The sequence below is a fragment of the Carcharhinus amblyrhynchos genome, unplaced genomic scaffold (genome assembly GCF_965287045.1).
Source record: "Carcharhinus amblyrhynchos unplaced genomic scaffold, sCarAmb.v2.hapA scaffold_43, whole genome shotgun sequence".
NCBI lineage: Eukaryota > Metazoa > Chordata > Chondrichthyes > Carcharhiniformes > Carcharhinidae > Carcharhinus > Carcharhinus amblyrhynchos.
The window spans coordinates 332573-348832 of record NW_027649784.1 but is presented as its reverse complement, the minus strand read 5'-3'; the positions used below and the strand labels follow the sequence as shown (position 1 = coordinate 348832).

At 49.7% G+C, this 16260-nt stretch overlaps 1 protein-coding gene across 1 annotated transcript in view; it reads left to right on the top strand.

Moving 5' to 3' along the window:
• LOC145337103 (uncharacterized) overlaps window positions 1-16260 on the top strand; it is a 70319-nt gene that overhangs the window by 33714 nt on the left and 20345 nt on the right. The window contains exons 16-22 of the mRNA XM_080181858.1: window positions 610-712; window positions 6887-6978; window positions 7999-8140; window positions 10436-10559; window positions 11683-11792; window positions 14083-14157; window positions 16136-16228. Coding sequence (XP_080037984.1) covers window positions 610-712; window positions 6887-6978; window positions 7999-8140; window positions 10436-10559; window positions 11683-11792; window positions 14083-14157; window positions 16136-16228 — 739 coding nt within the window. The remainder of the gene's footprint in view (window positions 1-609; window positions 713-6886; window positions 6979-7998; window positions 8141-10435; window positions 10560-11682; window positions 11793-14082; window positions 14158-16135; window positions 16229-16260) is intronic.

The following is a 16260-nucleotide window of genomic DNA, read 5'->3' as shown; positions in this document are numbered from 1 at the left end:
GCACCTGGGCCAGTGCTGCAGTTCAAAATAGTTTCTGAATGAAGTTGTGGTGTTAGTGTTGTGGGAAATTCACCGCTTCGGAGTCAGACTTGGATGTTCAACAGGCGGTTTTATTCGGACAAAGCTTTGGGAGAAGTGCTGGCACTCTGCAGTCCAGGCAGCCACCTTCTCGACTACCACAATGGTAGTTGAGCATCTTTCATAATTTTTAGATAATGGGCAGTGTGGACATTAGCACATCGTTACAAGTTGAGTAGACAAGTACTGTCATCGACAGTTAATAAACACATCTTTGTACACAGACAAGTTCCGACATTGACAGCTCATTGCTGTACGTAGAGTAGATACATTTATGCAGTTATGTCCCCCATCAGTGGCTGATCTCGTTATCGAACTCATTGTTCTCTGTCTGCTTTTATCTCAAGTTTAAGGTACCTGACCTGTTTCCTGCAGTAATTCAAACACTACAGGTTTTAACTCTTTGTGTGATGTCTGTGCCCAAAGTCAGTGCCTTTCAATGTTCCTTCCCAGAGTCCATTTTGTGTGCCAGGTAACCATTTTGTGACCTTTTAACTTTGATTTCACTCCAACAACTGTGTTCCTCTTCAGGTTGTGGAAGACCTCTCCCCAAAGAAATCTCAGGAAAGTGCTTTTGGAGGAAGCCCTCCGTACAAACAAGCCAATGGATCTCTCGGAGACAGAACAGAATTGGGTAAAGGAAGCTGTGATGTTTCACGTCAGAACTTTGCAAACAGGACCAAAGTTACCTCCTGTTATAGAAACTTATACAACTGGTACTTGTTCCCAAAGCGAGTGAATAATTTACACTATGCTGCATTTCCTCCACCTCCAGTCATATTTCAACATCGTGGCCCCTCCTGCTATTTCTCGTCCCCTGTTCCCGCTTTCCCTTCAATGCTATTTATCTCGACCGCTCCTTATGTTCTCTCTGGGTAAAGAAGTCACTTCAGAAATCATTTTGGGCTCATGATGTGGGGGAGACGGGATCAGGATTTTGAAAATCGACAGCCGAATGGCCTTTTCCTGTTTCTATTTTCTCCATTAATTGTAGTCCAGTATTCGTGACCCCCGTGGTTTCGAATGTCCCCATTGGTGGAAAGGTTTTCTCGACCTTTTTTTAAAATGGCTGCCATTTGAGCCAGCCGGCAGCCAGTGCTAACGTACTCGTTTCTGAATCTAAAGAGCTCGGGCTACACAGACCTGAGTGCAAAGTATATCCTAGCGCAGGCCCCCCCCCCCCCCCCCCCCCCCCCCTTCCAGAATCCATTCAGCCCATCGAGTTTTCACTGACCACAATACCAGCCCTATCCCTGTAACCCCACGTATTAACCCGCTAATCTCCCTGAAACAAGGGGGCAACTTAGCATGGTTTCTTCGCACAGTCCAAAGATGCCCCCTTAGTGTCTAACGATGTGCAGGTTAGGTGGATTGGCCATGCTAAATTGCCCCTTAGTGTCCAAAGATGTGCAGGTTGTGTTGATTGGTCATGCTGTGTTGCCCCCTTGGTGTCCAAAGATGTGCAGGTTAGGTGTGTTGACCGTGATCAATGTGCTGCTGTGGGAATTGGGCAAGGATGTGGGCCGAGGCCAACTTGATGGGCCAAATGGCTACCTTCTGCACTGTAGGGAATCCTGTGGATTTGAGTGAGGCTGTGAGGAGATTGAAATACTTCTCGATGCCCTGGCAGGGAGGGTGTGACCCTCTGCCGGTCTGCACCTTCTAATGGAGGGAAATCAGGGAGCAAAGCGGAGAAAATAACATCTGTCGTCAAATTTTTAGACGGGGGGGCGGTGGGGAAAATCATCGGAGTGCTGATTGCCGTACGCTGGGCCTAGAGAAATTGGAAGCAAAAAGTTTGTCTGTAACAAGCGAGCTTGAACTTGTGCTTATTTTTTTTTAAAAGTTCTCTTTGTTTGGGTAAATTGTTAGTCTCAGAGGCTTGATGAGAAGTGACAGGCGTCGGTGTTGCGTGTAACGTGGGATCAACTGAGCCTTAGTGTGGCCAGGTTTTCTGCGTCGCCGATTGGCTCAGGAACTGGGCGCGGCTGGGTCGTTGGGGCGTGTAATCGGCCGCTGAGCCCCGAGGGGCAGTGCGACCGCATTTCAGATCCGATGGAATGTGATGAGAACGCGTGCTGGTCGGGCAAGGCACTTTTCTCCGTGGAGGATCGAGCTTCCAGTGTCAAACCTGTTGTGAAATCAGGTTTCTCTGAGTGAAGGCTGAAGAGGGATGCTGACTGTTGGAAACCACTCCTCTTCCTGCTGTTTGCTGTGAGTGGAATGAGAATCGGGATTCCGTACGCTGACAGGAGGCTGTTCTTTTGATGATTGCAGTGAGTGAGATACCAGTTGGGATTGCGTGCGGCGAGCGCAGCCTCGCCTGCGAAGCGATGTCAGCGAGGCAGGAGGCGGAGGGGCTGGACGCTGCTCGACGCCCCCAGGAGGAAGCACCTCGTGGGGTTGGCAGCCACGAGGGCGCCTCGTGTCCCGGGAGCCCGCCCTCGGGATCTGAACGTGGCGGGGCCCACCGCGGCCTGGCAAAGAAGCTGGCGAACGGAGAGGGGCGGCCGGCTCTGCGTGCCGGTGATGCTGCCGGCCGAGGGGAAATCTCCAGCTCGCTCGGTGAAGCAGGAGGAAATGGAGAGTGCCTGGTGGAATGCGTGCAGTGCCCTGGGGGAACTGGAACAGCCCTGACTGACGTGGCGACTGGAGCCAGCCCAGACAATGCCAGACCCACGGCAGACAGGAGGCAGCATGAAAATGCCTGGCCCACTAAACGGGTAAATGAAAACGGGCTGACTGGGCAGGCGTCGCCAGCCTCCGAGATCCAAGCTGGGAAGACAGACCTTCCTGGACCGCCCGCCTGGGAGGTAGAAGCCGTGGCGACCAACCCTCCCGCCTGGCCCATTCCTGACCCCGATTCTGGAGCAACCGGCCCACCCACATCACCCACCTCGGAGCTTGAACCCGATCTTCCTGAGTCGGACGTCTTGGAGACGGGAGCTACTGGGACAGATCTTCCCCAGTCAGCCGTGCCGGAACCTGGAGGGACGGGCTTTCCTGGATCCTTCATCTCGGAGGCCGTCAGCAAAGGGGCAGACCTTCCGGGGTTGACCGCCTCCGAGACTGGCGGAAGGGCGACCCGTCTCGTTTCCAAGCCAGAATCCGGAGAGGCAAATGGTCTGAAGCCGGCCGTCTTGGAAAGTGAGTGCCCTCCATCTTTGAACTTAAAACAAGGCCGGAAAGTGGCAAATTCGGAAGATCCGTGCACATCCCTGCAAGAATCTGAGCCTGGGAATGTAGCAACATCAGTCTCTCACGGTTTAGAAAATGGGGGGGCTTCGCTGTCTCTAACTCCAGTCGAGTGCGCTGTTCACAAATTGGAGGTGGTAGGAACTGATCGGATCTCTCCAGGGATTCCCATCGGTACGGGAGCGACGGAAGGTTTAAATACCCAGGCGGACTCTGTGTCCCTTCCACCAGCAGAACACGCGGAAGAGCAGACAGGCACCCCGGCCAGTGAGCTCTGGGATGCCAGTCTCGAAGCAGAGGGAGACTCCGGCTTGACGATCGGAGATCCTGCCTCGCCGCCCGGTGGCAAGCCGGACATCTCTGCGGGGGATCCTCCTCAAGCAGGGAAGCGGGACGGGAATGCCGCGTCGGAGTCGGAGGGTGCCCTGACGGGAGAGCGGGCAACCCCAGCCGGGATGGGCGACGGGTCTGTCACTCCCTCGGTAGGCCAAGAGGGGCCCAGGAACTCGGAAACCCACAGGCGATCGAGGCGGAGGAAGAGGAAAGGGAGGAAATCCTCCTCCAGTGTTGAGGCAGACTATGAATCGAGGAGCGCTGATGTTCTGTTGTCCGATCAGGGCCTCCAGGCCACGGAGATGATGATTCCAGCGTCCCCTGTTGGTGTGGTACAGACCTCTCATAATGAAGTGAAGGAACTGTGGAGTGATGTTAAAACAGATGACAGCTACCCGGAGAGTGAGAAGATGATAGTGGACTGTAATCACACTGAAAGTAAGGATATTTTAACACACCCAGTCACCCAGAAATGTTTATTCAACTTTGAAAATTTAGATTTTAACACACACACCAATAGAAGAGGAAGTCAGCCATTCAGCCCCTCAAGCTTGCCCCACCGTTCAGTCAGACCATAGCTGATCCTTCACCTCAACTGTCCTTTCCTATCTGATCACTGTATCCCTTGTTAATCTAAATATCTCCCAAGCATTCCAGTTTAAAGTTTATTTATTAATTAGTTACAAGTAAGGCTTGTGAAAATCCTCTGTTGTCACTCCGGCGCCTGTTTGGGTAACACCGAGGGAGAATTTAGCACGGGCAATTCACCCTAACCAGCACGTCTTTCAGACTGTGGGAGGAATCTGGAGGGAACCCGTGCAGACTCCACACAGACTGTGACCCGAGCCAGGAATTGGACCTGGGTCTCTGGTGCTGTGAGGCAGCAGTGCTAACCCACTGTGCTACCGTTTTGTCCCTCCTATATCCCTTATTGTTCCGCTATTAATCTAAACACTTTTCAAGCTTCCAGTTTAAAGTTTATTCATTTATTAGTGTCGCAAGTTGGCGTTTATTCACACTGTAATGCAATTATTGTGAAAATCCCCTGGTCACCACACTCTGGTACCTGTTTGGGTCAATGCACCCTAATCAGCACACTTTTGGATTGTGGGAAGAAACCGGAACACCCGGAGGAAGCCCACACAGACATGGGAAGAACGTGCAGACTCCACACAGATAGTGACCCAAGCCAGGAATCGAACCCAGATCCTAGGACTGTGAGGCAGCGTTGCTAACCACTGTGCTACCAAACTGCCTACAACAACTTTACTGAACTTAAACTCTTTACTAAGCTTCAACTTTACTGAACATCATTTACTGAACTTTAACTCTCAACTCAACATTGACTTTAATTATCTAACTGAAAATAGATATCACCAGGTTTAAGAAAACCTTGACCAAGAAATATTCCAGATCTATCTTCTCTCTCTCTGAAGATTTCTTCAGGGCACACACCTGACAATGGTTAATCGCTGTAGCGTTGTCGTTGGCAAACAAAGGACTGCACGTGTCTTTTAGATGCTTCCAGAAGATTCTCTGCCATCCGGCCAATCGTGCAGCCAGAAACTGATCACATGGCTCAGAAACCCAAATGAAATTACTCGTGCGCGGCGCCATTGTGCTTAACTTTGATTGCATGTCCGTCACATAACGGGAATAAAATTGGATGCCATCCTGTCTGCTCGAAAGTAAACAGCTTCCCTTATTTGGTCAACACAGGAAACTTCAGGCCGTGGTTTGCAGGCCAGGTCCCTGACTCGGAGTAACTTTGCCTACATCTGGTTGTAACTATGAGTAGACCAAAAATCCCAGCATGCTTAACTCTCAGCCAGAATAGCCCTTTGAAAGCTGCCGTTATTGTTAAGCCATTGTTGTAATCATTCTTGCTTTATTTCCTTAGCATCCAAAAATCTAATTGACCCTTTGTCTTGTGCGTATACAATGACTGATCGTGTACAACTTGTTGGGATAGCGGATGCCAAAGCTTCACAATCCTTTGAGTGGAGGGGAGGTGGGGGGAGGAGGAATCTCCTTATCTCAGGCCTAAATGACCAACCTTTTTTAAACCTGCGGCCTGTTTCTAGGCTCTCCAGCTGCGGGGAGTGCGTCTTCCCCGCATCTCCTCAGCCAAGCCTCCTCAGGTTTTTTTTCTTGATTGGAGTTTCAATGAGATTGCATCTCTTCTGAACTCCAGAGACTTCAAACTTGATCTCTCCTCATAGGACGGTCCTGTCATCCCAGAAACTAATCCAATCAGCCCAGATCATGCTCCCTCTAAAATCAAGTATATCCCACTTGAAGCTGACCAGAGCTGCACACGCCACTCGAGTCGTGGCCTCGCCATACCCGGTCTAAGACTTGCTTCTGATTCTTGTCCAACCCACCCCACGCAACTGAGGTTTACAAACTATTTTCCTTCCTACTCAGAATCAAAGAATCCCTACTTTGCAGATGGAGACCATTCGGCCTGTAACACCTAGAACGTAACACCTAGAGCGCAATACAGGTCCTTCGGCCCTCGATGTTGTGCTGACCTGTGAAATCAATCTAAAGCCCATCTAACCTGCACTATTCCAATATCATCCATATGTTTATCCAATGACCATTTAAATGCCCTTCATGTTGGTGAGTCCACTACTGTAGCAGACAGGGTATTCCACACCCTTACTACTCTGAGTAAAGAACCTATCTCTGACATCTGTCCTATATCTATCACCCTTCTTGTGCTAGCCATCTCCGTCCAAGGAAAAAAGGTTCACACTGTCCATCCTGTCTAATCCTCTGATCATCTTGTATGCCTCTACTAAGTCACCTTCTCTCGAATGAAAACAGCCTCAAGTCTCTCAACCTTTCCAAACAACAACCCCACCCAAGCCCTGTCCCTGTGTATTTGTCCTCTAATCCCCTGATTTAACAGGGGCAATTTAACATGGCCAATCCACCCAACCTGCAGACCTTTGGGCACTAAACATCAAGTTAGCATGGCCAATCCACCTAACCTGCACATCTTTAGACACTAAGGGGCAATTTAGCATGGCCAATCCTGATCTCTGATGGCCCTTCCATATAATGCAATCCAGTGGGTGAAAACGCTGCCATTAAAATCTTCAGCGAGCGTAGAATATTTCCAGGTTAACATCTGCATACAATCAAATCCCCGCCGTTTATTGTCAGTGTGCTGTGTAGTGGGGGTCCCGTGGTGGTCAGGACAGTGCGCTGCTCAAGCGTTGCAATTAGAATTACTTCAGTGAATTACTTTCATTTTTCTATCTGTGTCTAGAAGCTGTGCAGTCAGAGGAGGACGTGGAAGAAAACATGGATGCAGTGGACGAGGAGACCTGTGAAGTGATGGGAAAGCAGGAAATGGACAAGGTAAAGGGCCTAAAGCGTGTTTTGGTTCGCGACTGTATTTTCACTGATAATAGAATCATAGAAGCCCTACAGTGCAGACGGGGGCCACTTGGTCCATTGAGCTTACACTGACAACAATCCCACCCAGGCCCTATCACTGTATCCCCGTACATTTACCCTAACTAGTCCCCCCAACATTAAGTGCCTATTTAGCATGGCCAATCCACCTAACCTGCACATCTTTGGACACGAAGGTGCAATTTAGTATGGCCAATCCATCTAACCTACAGAGTGTAGTATGGGTAGGAAGATACCATAGAGTGTTCTCCATGAGGAGAACACACAGACTCTACATGGACGGTGACCCAAGCTGGGAATTGAACCTGGGTTCCTGGCGCTATGAGGCAGCAGTGCTAACCACTGTGCCACCCTTCTGTTCTGATGTGAAACGTTCATTCCTTGGTATTGGTAACCAAAATCCTTTCTTGCTCTTTTTTTTTAATTCCTTCCTTCTCCCTTCTGTCTCTGCCTCCCAGTCCCCTCCCCTCCCAATGGCCTTGCCCCATCTCTCAAATCCACTCTGCCCCTCCTTGGGGCAACACAGTGGTTAGCAGTGCTGCTTTACAGCACCAGCGTTGTGAGTTCAATTCCTGGCTTGGGTCACTGTATGTGCCCCCCTCACCCCCATATTTGCATGGGTTTCCTTTGGGTGCTCCCACAGTCCACATGTGCGCACATTAGGGGGGATTGGCCATGTTAAATTGCCCCTTTAGTGTCAAGGGTAAACACGTGGGGTTTTAGGGATAGGGCCTGGGTGGGATTGTGGTCGGTGCATGGGCCGAATGGCCTCCTGCACTGCAGGGATTCTTCACCTACTCCCTCTTCCACACGGCTAATCTTTGCCCTTTGTCCCCATCACACTCTGTGGACAACCTTGCACGCCAATAACATTTATCAAACCTTTCCTTATTTTTTTTGGTGGATTGATGAATTCTCAAAATGACTTTTTCTTTTCCCCACTCTGCCTGCCTCGGTTTCAAGACCGCGACGCATGAAGCTGATGAGGAAGTTGGAGGGGGCGATGACCAGGCTGAAGAGAGTGCGATGAAACCGAAGCTGAAAGTGGGGAAGCAGAAAGTGGGGAAACAGAATATGAAGGAACGCGAGAAAACATCCAAGCCAGGTAATCAAGCAGCTGTTGGGGTCTTTGAGAAGCTACTCCGAAGTAGGTCCACGTGTGGGGTGGGTGGCTGATTTTCCATTTGTGTGTTTCCATTTTCTTCAGCTGTTTTTTTTTTGTTACTTGTTCGTGGAACCCCTTTAGTGTGGAAGGAGGCCATTCAGCCCATCAAGTCTGCAGTGACCACAATCCCACCCAGGCCCTATTCCCTCCCGAAACCTACCTGCCTTAATTTCCTTTAAAAAGCTCATACAAAAAAAAACTCGCATCATCTGATCGTTGGTCCTGACATCTCATCAAGACTGAAGTGTCAGATTTTGAAGTGCAGGGGAAGAGATTTAAGTTGTATGTATTGGGGGAGTGCGAGGGAAATTAGGAGCAATTAGCCAGTCTCCCTAGGAATTCCGTTCCTCTGAAAGCCCTAGCCCCACGTATATACCCTGCTAACCCTCCTGACGCTAAGGATCAACTTAGCACAGCTAATCCACCTAACCCGCACACCTTTCGGACTGTGGGAGGAAACCAGAGCACCTGGAGGAAACCCACGCAGACGCGGGGAGAATGTGCAAGCCCCACACAGACAGTCACCCAAGCCGGGAATCGAACCCAGGTCCCTGGCGTTGAGAGGCAGCCGTGCTGACCACTGTGCCACCGTGCCGCATTCGTGGGACATGGCCGTCATCGGCAACCATCCCTGGTTGCCCCTTGAGAAGGTGGTGGTGGGCTGCCTCCTTGAATCGCTGCAGTCCACACGCTGTGGGTTGACCCACAATACCCTCAGGGAGGGAATTCCAGGATGTTGATCCAGCGACTGCGAAGAAACGGCCGAAATGTTTCCAAGTTGAGGACAGTGAGTGGTAACTTGCAGGTAGTGGTGCTTCCGGATATCTGCTGCTCCTTGTCTTTTTCAACGGAAGTGGTCGTTGGTTTGGAAGACATTGCCTAAGGATCTTTGGTGAATTGCTGCAGTGCATCTTTGTCCTGGATGGTGTCGAGCTTCTTGTGTTGTTGGAGCTGCACCCATCCAGGCAAATGGAGAGTATATTCCATCACACTCCTGACTTGTGCCTTGTATGTAAATGGTAATGCCACTAGGTGAAGGCTAGAATATTAATCCGCAAACTCAACCAATACCCTGGGATCTGGGTTCGAATCCTGCCATGGCAGATGGTGGAATTTGAACTCAACTTTTTTAAATCTGGAATTAAGTCCATAAAACCATTGTCGATTGTTGGAAAAACCCATCTGGTTCACTAATATCTTTTTAGGGAAGGAAATCTGCCATCCTGACCTAGTCTGGCCTCCATATAGATTCAACCCCGCAGTAATGCAGTTGACTCTCGACTGTCCTCTAGCAACGATGCCCATGTCCCACGAATAAATAATAAAACTCCTGGCCCTGTGTGTTGGATTATTTAGTTTCCTAAAGATAGCATTGGCGTTCAGTGGAAGGGGACTCCAAGGAAGAGTCAGTCTGCTCTCAATTTCCCTCGCGCTCCCCCAACACTTGGAACTCGAACCTGTTTCGCCGCATTTCACACGATGGAACAAAATGTGGCGCTTCAGCCTGAGGAAACATTGGGTCCAGTGGTCAGACCCTGAGCCAAAGAAGTGCATTTTTAGGAGCTTTATAAAAGGAGGGTAGTGTGGCAGAAAGGTTTCCAGGGGAATTCCAGAGAGTAGAACCCAAGTAACTGATAGCAGGAGGGTGGCACGGTGGGTGGGTTAGCACTGCTGCCGCACAGCGCCAGACACCCAGGTTCAATTCCCATCTCAGCGCTATGTTTGTGTGGAGTCTGCACGTTCTCCCTGTGTCTGTGTGGGTTTCGTCCAGGAGCTCTGGCTTCCTCCCCCACTGCAAAAATGTGCAGGTTAGGCAGATTGGCCATGCTAATTTGCCCCTTAGTGTCCAAAGGTGTGCAGGTTAGGTGGATTGGCCGTGCTAAATTATCCCTTAGTGTCCAAAATTGTGCAGGTTATGTGGATTGGCCATGCAAAATTGCCAGTGTCTAAAAATATGTAAATTAGGGAGATTAGCAGAGTAAATGCATGGAGTACGGGGATAGGGCAGGGGAGGGTCTGGGTAAGATGCTCAGTCGGAGAGTCGGTGCAGACCTGATGGGCTGAACGGCCTTGTGCACTGTAGGGATTCTGTGACCTACAGTGAGGGAGCGGTTAGGATCGGGGATGCGGTAGCAACCGGTACAAGTTGCGGTGTGAGCAGAAAAGGGTCTCCTCGGGCTTGTGCCAATGTGTCAACTGACGTTCTTCTCTTTAACCTGTTACCTCCCCAAACAGCGTATCACCTGGTTGTGAGTAACCTGGATACTGAGAGGGATTTTGCAGAGCTGCAAATTGCTATCATCAGCTTCTTTATGGTGAGAAGGCTGTTGGTCACTTCCATCAGGATGAAGAAATCCAGGTACGACCACGTCCGTGACTGTCATTCAGATAATGTCTACTCCCTCGTGTGTCTGCTTCCGCTTGCATATGTTTCTTTATTCCCTGTACTTATTAGTACCCCGAGTGTCGCAGCTTTCTCGTTGGTTATTTGACTTTTAATGACAATCCAACAGTGTTTTAGAATTATAGAATCCCTGCGGTGCGGAAAGAGGCCATTGAGCCCATCAAACCTGCACCCACCACAATTCCACCCAGACCCATTTACCCTAGCTAGTCCCCCTGACACTAAGGGGCAATTTAGCATGGCCAATCCCCATCACCTGCACATAGAAATCATAGAAACCCTACAATGCAGAAACAGGCCATTCGGCCCAACGAGTCTGCACCGGCCACAATTCCACCCAGGCCCTACCCCCATATATTACCAACTAATCCCTTTAACCTACACAACCCAGGACACTAAGGGGTAATTTAGCATGGCCAATTAACCTAACCTACACATCTTTGGACTGTGGGAGGAAACCGGAGCACCCGGAGGAAACCCACGCAGACACGGGGAGAATGTGCAAACTTCACACAGACAGTGACCCAAGCAGGGAATCGAACCCGGGTTCCTGGAGCTGTGAAGCAGCAGTGCTAACCACTGTGCTGCCAGTTTAGACTTTGTTTATTTGTCCCAAGTAGTCGTCACACTCCAGCGCCTGTTTGGGTAACGCTGAGGGAGCATTTAGCACGGCCAATGCGCCTTAACCAGCACGTTTTGGACTGTGGGAGGAAACAGGAGCACCCGGAGGAAACTCACCCAGACACTGCGGGGAGAACATGCAGACTCTGCACAGACAGTGACCCAAGCTGGGAATTGAACCCAGGTCCCTGGAAGTGTGAGGTAGCAGTGCTAACCACTGTGTCACCACTAGGGGGCAATTTAGCATGGCCAATACACCTAACCTGCACATTTTTAGACACTAAGGGACAATTTACCATGTCTAGTGCACCCTAACCAGCACGTCTTTCAGACAGTGGGAGGAAACTGGAGCCCCCAGAGGAAACCCACGCAGACATGGTGAGGTGGGGGGGGGGGGTGTGCACACTCCACATGTACTACCTTAAATTCTGTTTCTTTTCGCTCTTCTCCACACCAGAAAGCGTGGCTACGTAACCTTCCTCTCCCGGAAGGATGTCAACAAAGCGCTGAAGTACAACGGGCAGCAGTTACTGGGTCGTGCCCTGCGCTTACGCAGACCACTGGCAGGTAAGTTGAGAGCCTCCCTGGTGCCTGAATTCTGTACATTCTGGTCCGGGGGAGTGGGCGGGGAGGGGGGGAGGGTGGGCGGCAGCGAGGAGAAGAGGGAGAGAGATAGCTGCGTTAGGAATCTGTCAGGACAGTGTGTGAGAGGTTCACAGTGCGATGCTGGAGTTGACAGGCGCGTGTCGGAATTTGGTGGGCAGAGTTATGTGAGCCGCTGCTCCTGTTGTTCTGGGCCCCCTGTAGACGGGGGCTCAATGGCTAACTTCCCTGTCTCTGATTCACGAGGCTCTTTTTACCACGGAAAGCATCCTCTCCAGGTGTATCACAGCTTGGTATGGCTCCTCCTCTGACCAAGCCCGCAAGACACTACTAAGGGTCGTGAACGTAGCCCAGTCCCATCACGCAAAGGGGAAGCCCGGCGAGTCCATTCAGCCCACAAACCTGGCCTGCTGTCCAGCCCCATCGCTACCATTTGATTTGATTTATTATTGTCACATGTATTGGGATACAGTGAAAAGTATTGTTTCTTGTGCGCTATACAGACAAATTCCATTAATTCCCACGATTAATTCCATTAATTCCCACCAGCAAAACAAAAATTCTACCACCCCAAGGCACTTTGGACATTTTGAATTGCTGCCTCTCCCCAGATTTCAAACCCTTGATGTCTAGCCTTCCTTGATGTATCACAATTGATATGACACCTGCTCTGACCAAGGCTGCAAGATACTGCAAAGGGTTGTGAATGTAGCCCAAACCATCACGCAAACCAGCCTCCCATCCATTGACTCTGTCTACACTTCCCGCTGCCTTGGGAAAAACAGCCGGCATAATCAAGGATCCCCACGCACCCCGGACGTACTAGCCTGAATCCTACCAGCACAATCTATGTTCGCTAGATTGTTTCCAGAGATGAGGCGTTTGTCATATGAAGAGAGATTGAACAGTTTAGGGCCTATACTCTGGAAGGGCGGTGGCACAGCGGTTAGCACTGCTGCCTCACAGCGCCAAGGACCTGAGTTCAATTCCCAGCTTGGGTCACTGTCTCTGTGGAGTTTGCATGTTCTCCCCATGTCTGCGTGGATTTCCTCCAGGTGCTCTGGTTTCCTCCCACAGCCTGAAAATGAACAGGTTAGGTGGATTGGCCGTGATAAGTTGCTCCTTAGTGTCAGAGGGACTAGATAGGGTAAATGCATGGGGTTATTGGGATAGAGTCTGGGTGGGTTTGTGGTTGGTGCAGATTTGGTGGGCCGAGTGGTCCTTCTGCACTGTAGGGATTCTATGAATTTGAAGAACGAGGGGATATCAAGATGCTAAAAGGTGTGGATAGAGTAGACGGGAGCGGATGATTCTGCTGGTGGAACATTGTAGAATAAGAGGTCATAGTCTTAGGATAAAATTGTACCTGCTCCTACTACTGCCTCTGGCAGCTCATTGCAGACATTCGCCACCCTCTGTGGAAAAAAAAAATTGCCCCTCTGGACACTCTTCTGTATCTCCCCTTTCACCTTAAACCTATGCCTTTTAAACTCCAATACCTTTGGGAAAAGATGTTGACAATCTAGCTGATCTATTTTAGATCGCTATTTTATAGAACTCTATAAGGTCACCCCTCAGCCTTCTGCGTTCGGGGGGAAAGAAGTCCCGGTCTATCCAGCCTCTTCTTATAACTCAAACCATTAAGTCTCGGTAGCATCCTAGTAAATCTTGTGTGCACTCTTTGTAGTTTAATAATATACTTTCTATAATAGGGTGACCAGAACTATATAACCTGCGGGGCAACTGGAGAAAGGCAGGGGGAACAGGGCCAGCTGAATCACCGCTGCAGAGACCAAGCACAGGTCCGATGGGCAGAAAAGCCTACTCCCGTCCTGTAACCATGCTATCAATCTGTAGGGTGCAGCTGGAGTACGGTGTGCAGTTCTGATCGCCGCATTATAGGAAGGGTTTGAACGCGCTGTGTGGGGTGCTGAGGCGATTCACCAGGATGCTGCCTGGGATGGGACATGTAAGTTATGGAGAGAGGTTGGGTAGGCTTGGGTTGTTTTCTCTGGAGCAGAGAAGGGGCGACCTGATCGAGGTGTTCAAGATTATACTGGGCAAGGACAGAGTGGACAGGCAGCAACTGTTGCACGTCACAACATTCAGGGCTGTAGGCCAAGTGATGAATGTGCCATGCGTCGGTGCGGGCTCGATGGGCTGAAGGGCCTCTTCTGCAGTGTGGGATTCCGTGAAGTCTTTTCCTGACTCTGTTCTCGATGTTTCTCAGCTCTATGTTCTTCTTTCCCGCCAGCCCTTTCAACTAAGAAAAACAAAAAGGAGCCCATGTCGTTACTGAGAAAGAAAAAGAAGAAACAGCAGGCACAAGGTGTGTACCTATCATTTTAAAGTTTATTTATTAGGGTCACAAGCCGGCTTATATCAACACTGCCATGAAGTTACTATGAAAATCCCCTTGTCATCACACTATGGCGCCTGTTCGGGTAACACTGAGGGAGGGCTTTAGTTTAAAGTTTATTTATTAGTGTTACAAGTCGGTTTATATTAACACTGCAATGAGGTTACTGTGAAAACCCCCGAGTTGCCACACTCTAGCGCCTGTTCAGGTAACACTGAGGGAGAATTTAGCACAGCCAATGCACCCTAACCAGCACGTCTTTTGGACTGTGGGAGGAACCAATAAGGGAATTAAGGGTTATGGGGAGCCGGCAGCTAAGTGGAACTGAACCACTACAAGATCAGCCATGATCTTACTGAATGGCGGGGCAGGCTCGAGGGGCTAGATGGCCTACTCCTGCTCCTATTTCTTATGTTCTTATGTAAACTGGAGCACCCGGGGGAAACCACAATGTCTGAGTTAGTATGCAAACCAGTTGGCAGTAATTACATTTTAATTATCTAGCTCTTGTTAGTATGCAGTCAGATTATACTGATTTTCAATTATTTTTCTGGTAGCCGGCCAAGCTTTAACCCATCACTAATCCTCTGTCCATGTTACTGCTATATTACCTGCATTGTATCCATAAAATGCAGTTCCTGTTTCAGTTTGTATGAAATCATAGAAACCCTGCAGTACAGAAGGAGGCCATTCGGCCCATCGAGTCTGCACCCACCCAGGCCCTACCCCCATATCCCTACGTACCTTTACCCAATAATCCCTCGAACCTATGCATCTCAGGACACTAAGGGGCAATTTTAGCACGGCCAATCAACCTAACCCGCACATCTTTGGACTGTGGGAGGAAACCCACGCAGACATGGTGGGAGAACGTGCAAACTCCACGTAGACAGTGACCCAATTCGAGCCTGGGTCCCTGGCGCTGAGAGGCAGCAGTGCTAACCACTGTGTAACCCATTTTAGTTACTTAACTAACCAGCACGACAGTTGTGGCCTCACCAGTGCCCTATACAACTGTAGTAAAATATCCCAATTCCTCTACTCAAATCCCCTCACTACAAAGGCCAATAAACCATTTGCTTTTTTTTTTACTGCCTGCTGCATGCTTACTGTCAGCGACAGAATGAACGGTTCTGATGTAATGGTTCCTGCAATAAATAGTGCCCTCAGGACATCCCTGATCCTTTCCTTAAGTAGCACCATGTGCGTCCCATACATCCACCCGAGGGGGCAAGCAAGACTTTGGTTTCAGACATCAATGGAAAAACAGTATCTTCAACAGTACCATGTGGAGTTTCGGCTTAGACTTATTCCTGAAATACACAAGTGCTTTTCTTGCCCTCTTCTGTCTGACCTATTGCATGCTGGGAAGCAAGGAGGCCATATTGCAGTCTGGTTCCAGCTCTCTGAGGATCGGTTGTAAGCGGGACTGAGCCGTACAGATCAGGACAGTAGCCCAACTCGGATTGAACCATGGAAATGTACAGCACAGCAAGGGAGGAGGGGAGATGACAATTAGCTCCCACCTCTGATCACAATGCAAGTGAGTCACCCGCTGGGAAGAATCATACAATCGCTCCAGTGCAGAAGGAGGCCAAATGGCCATCGAGTCTGCGTCGACCGCAGTCCCACCCAGGCCATATCCCTGTAACCCAACTGGTTTATCCTAGATGGTGCCTCTGACACTATGGAGCAATTTATCATGGCCAATCCACCTAACCTGCACAACATACAACTCAACAAAGTGAATTTGATCATTCTGTCTCCTTAGCCCAGCCCAGCCCAGCCCAGGGAGGAGTTTTTCTATCGGTGACAGACGTAATGTTTTAAACTCCTTTTTCCTTTTTAACAAACAAAATGAAGATTTGGATAGATTGAAAGGGGGGGGGGTGAATGGGGGGTTAGCTGGATCCCACTGATAACGCAGTTCTTTTTGTTTCTTCCACAGAAGCTGCTTTGAGTGAGAAAGTGGAGAAGGGAGAGAAGAAGGAATTTGCTAAACCCTCGCTTCAGCAGCCCAAGAAACGGAAGTGGGAAGAACGTACGTGAATAAAAAATTTTCACCGAGTGGAG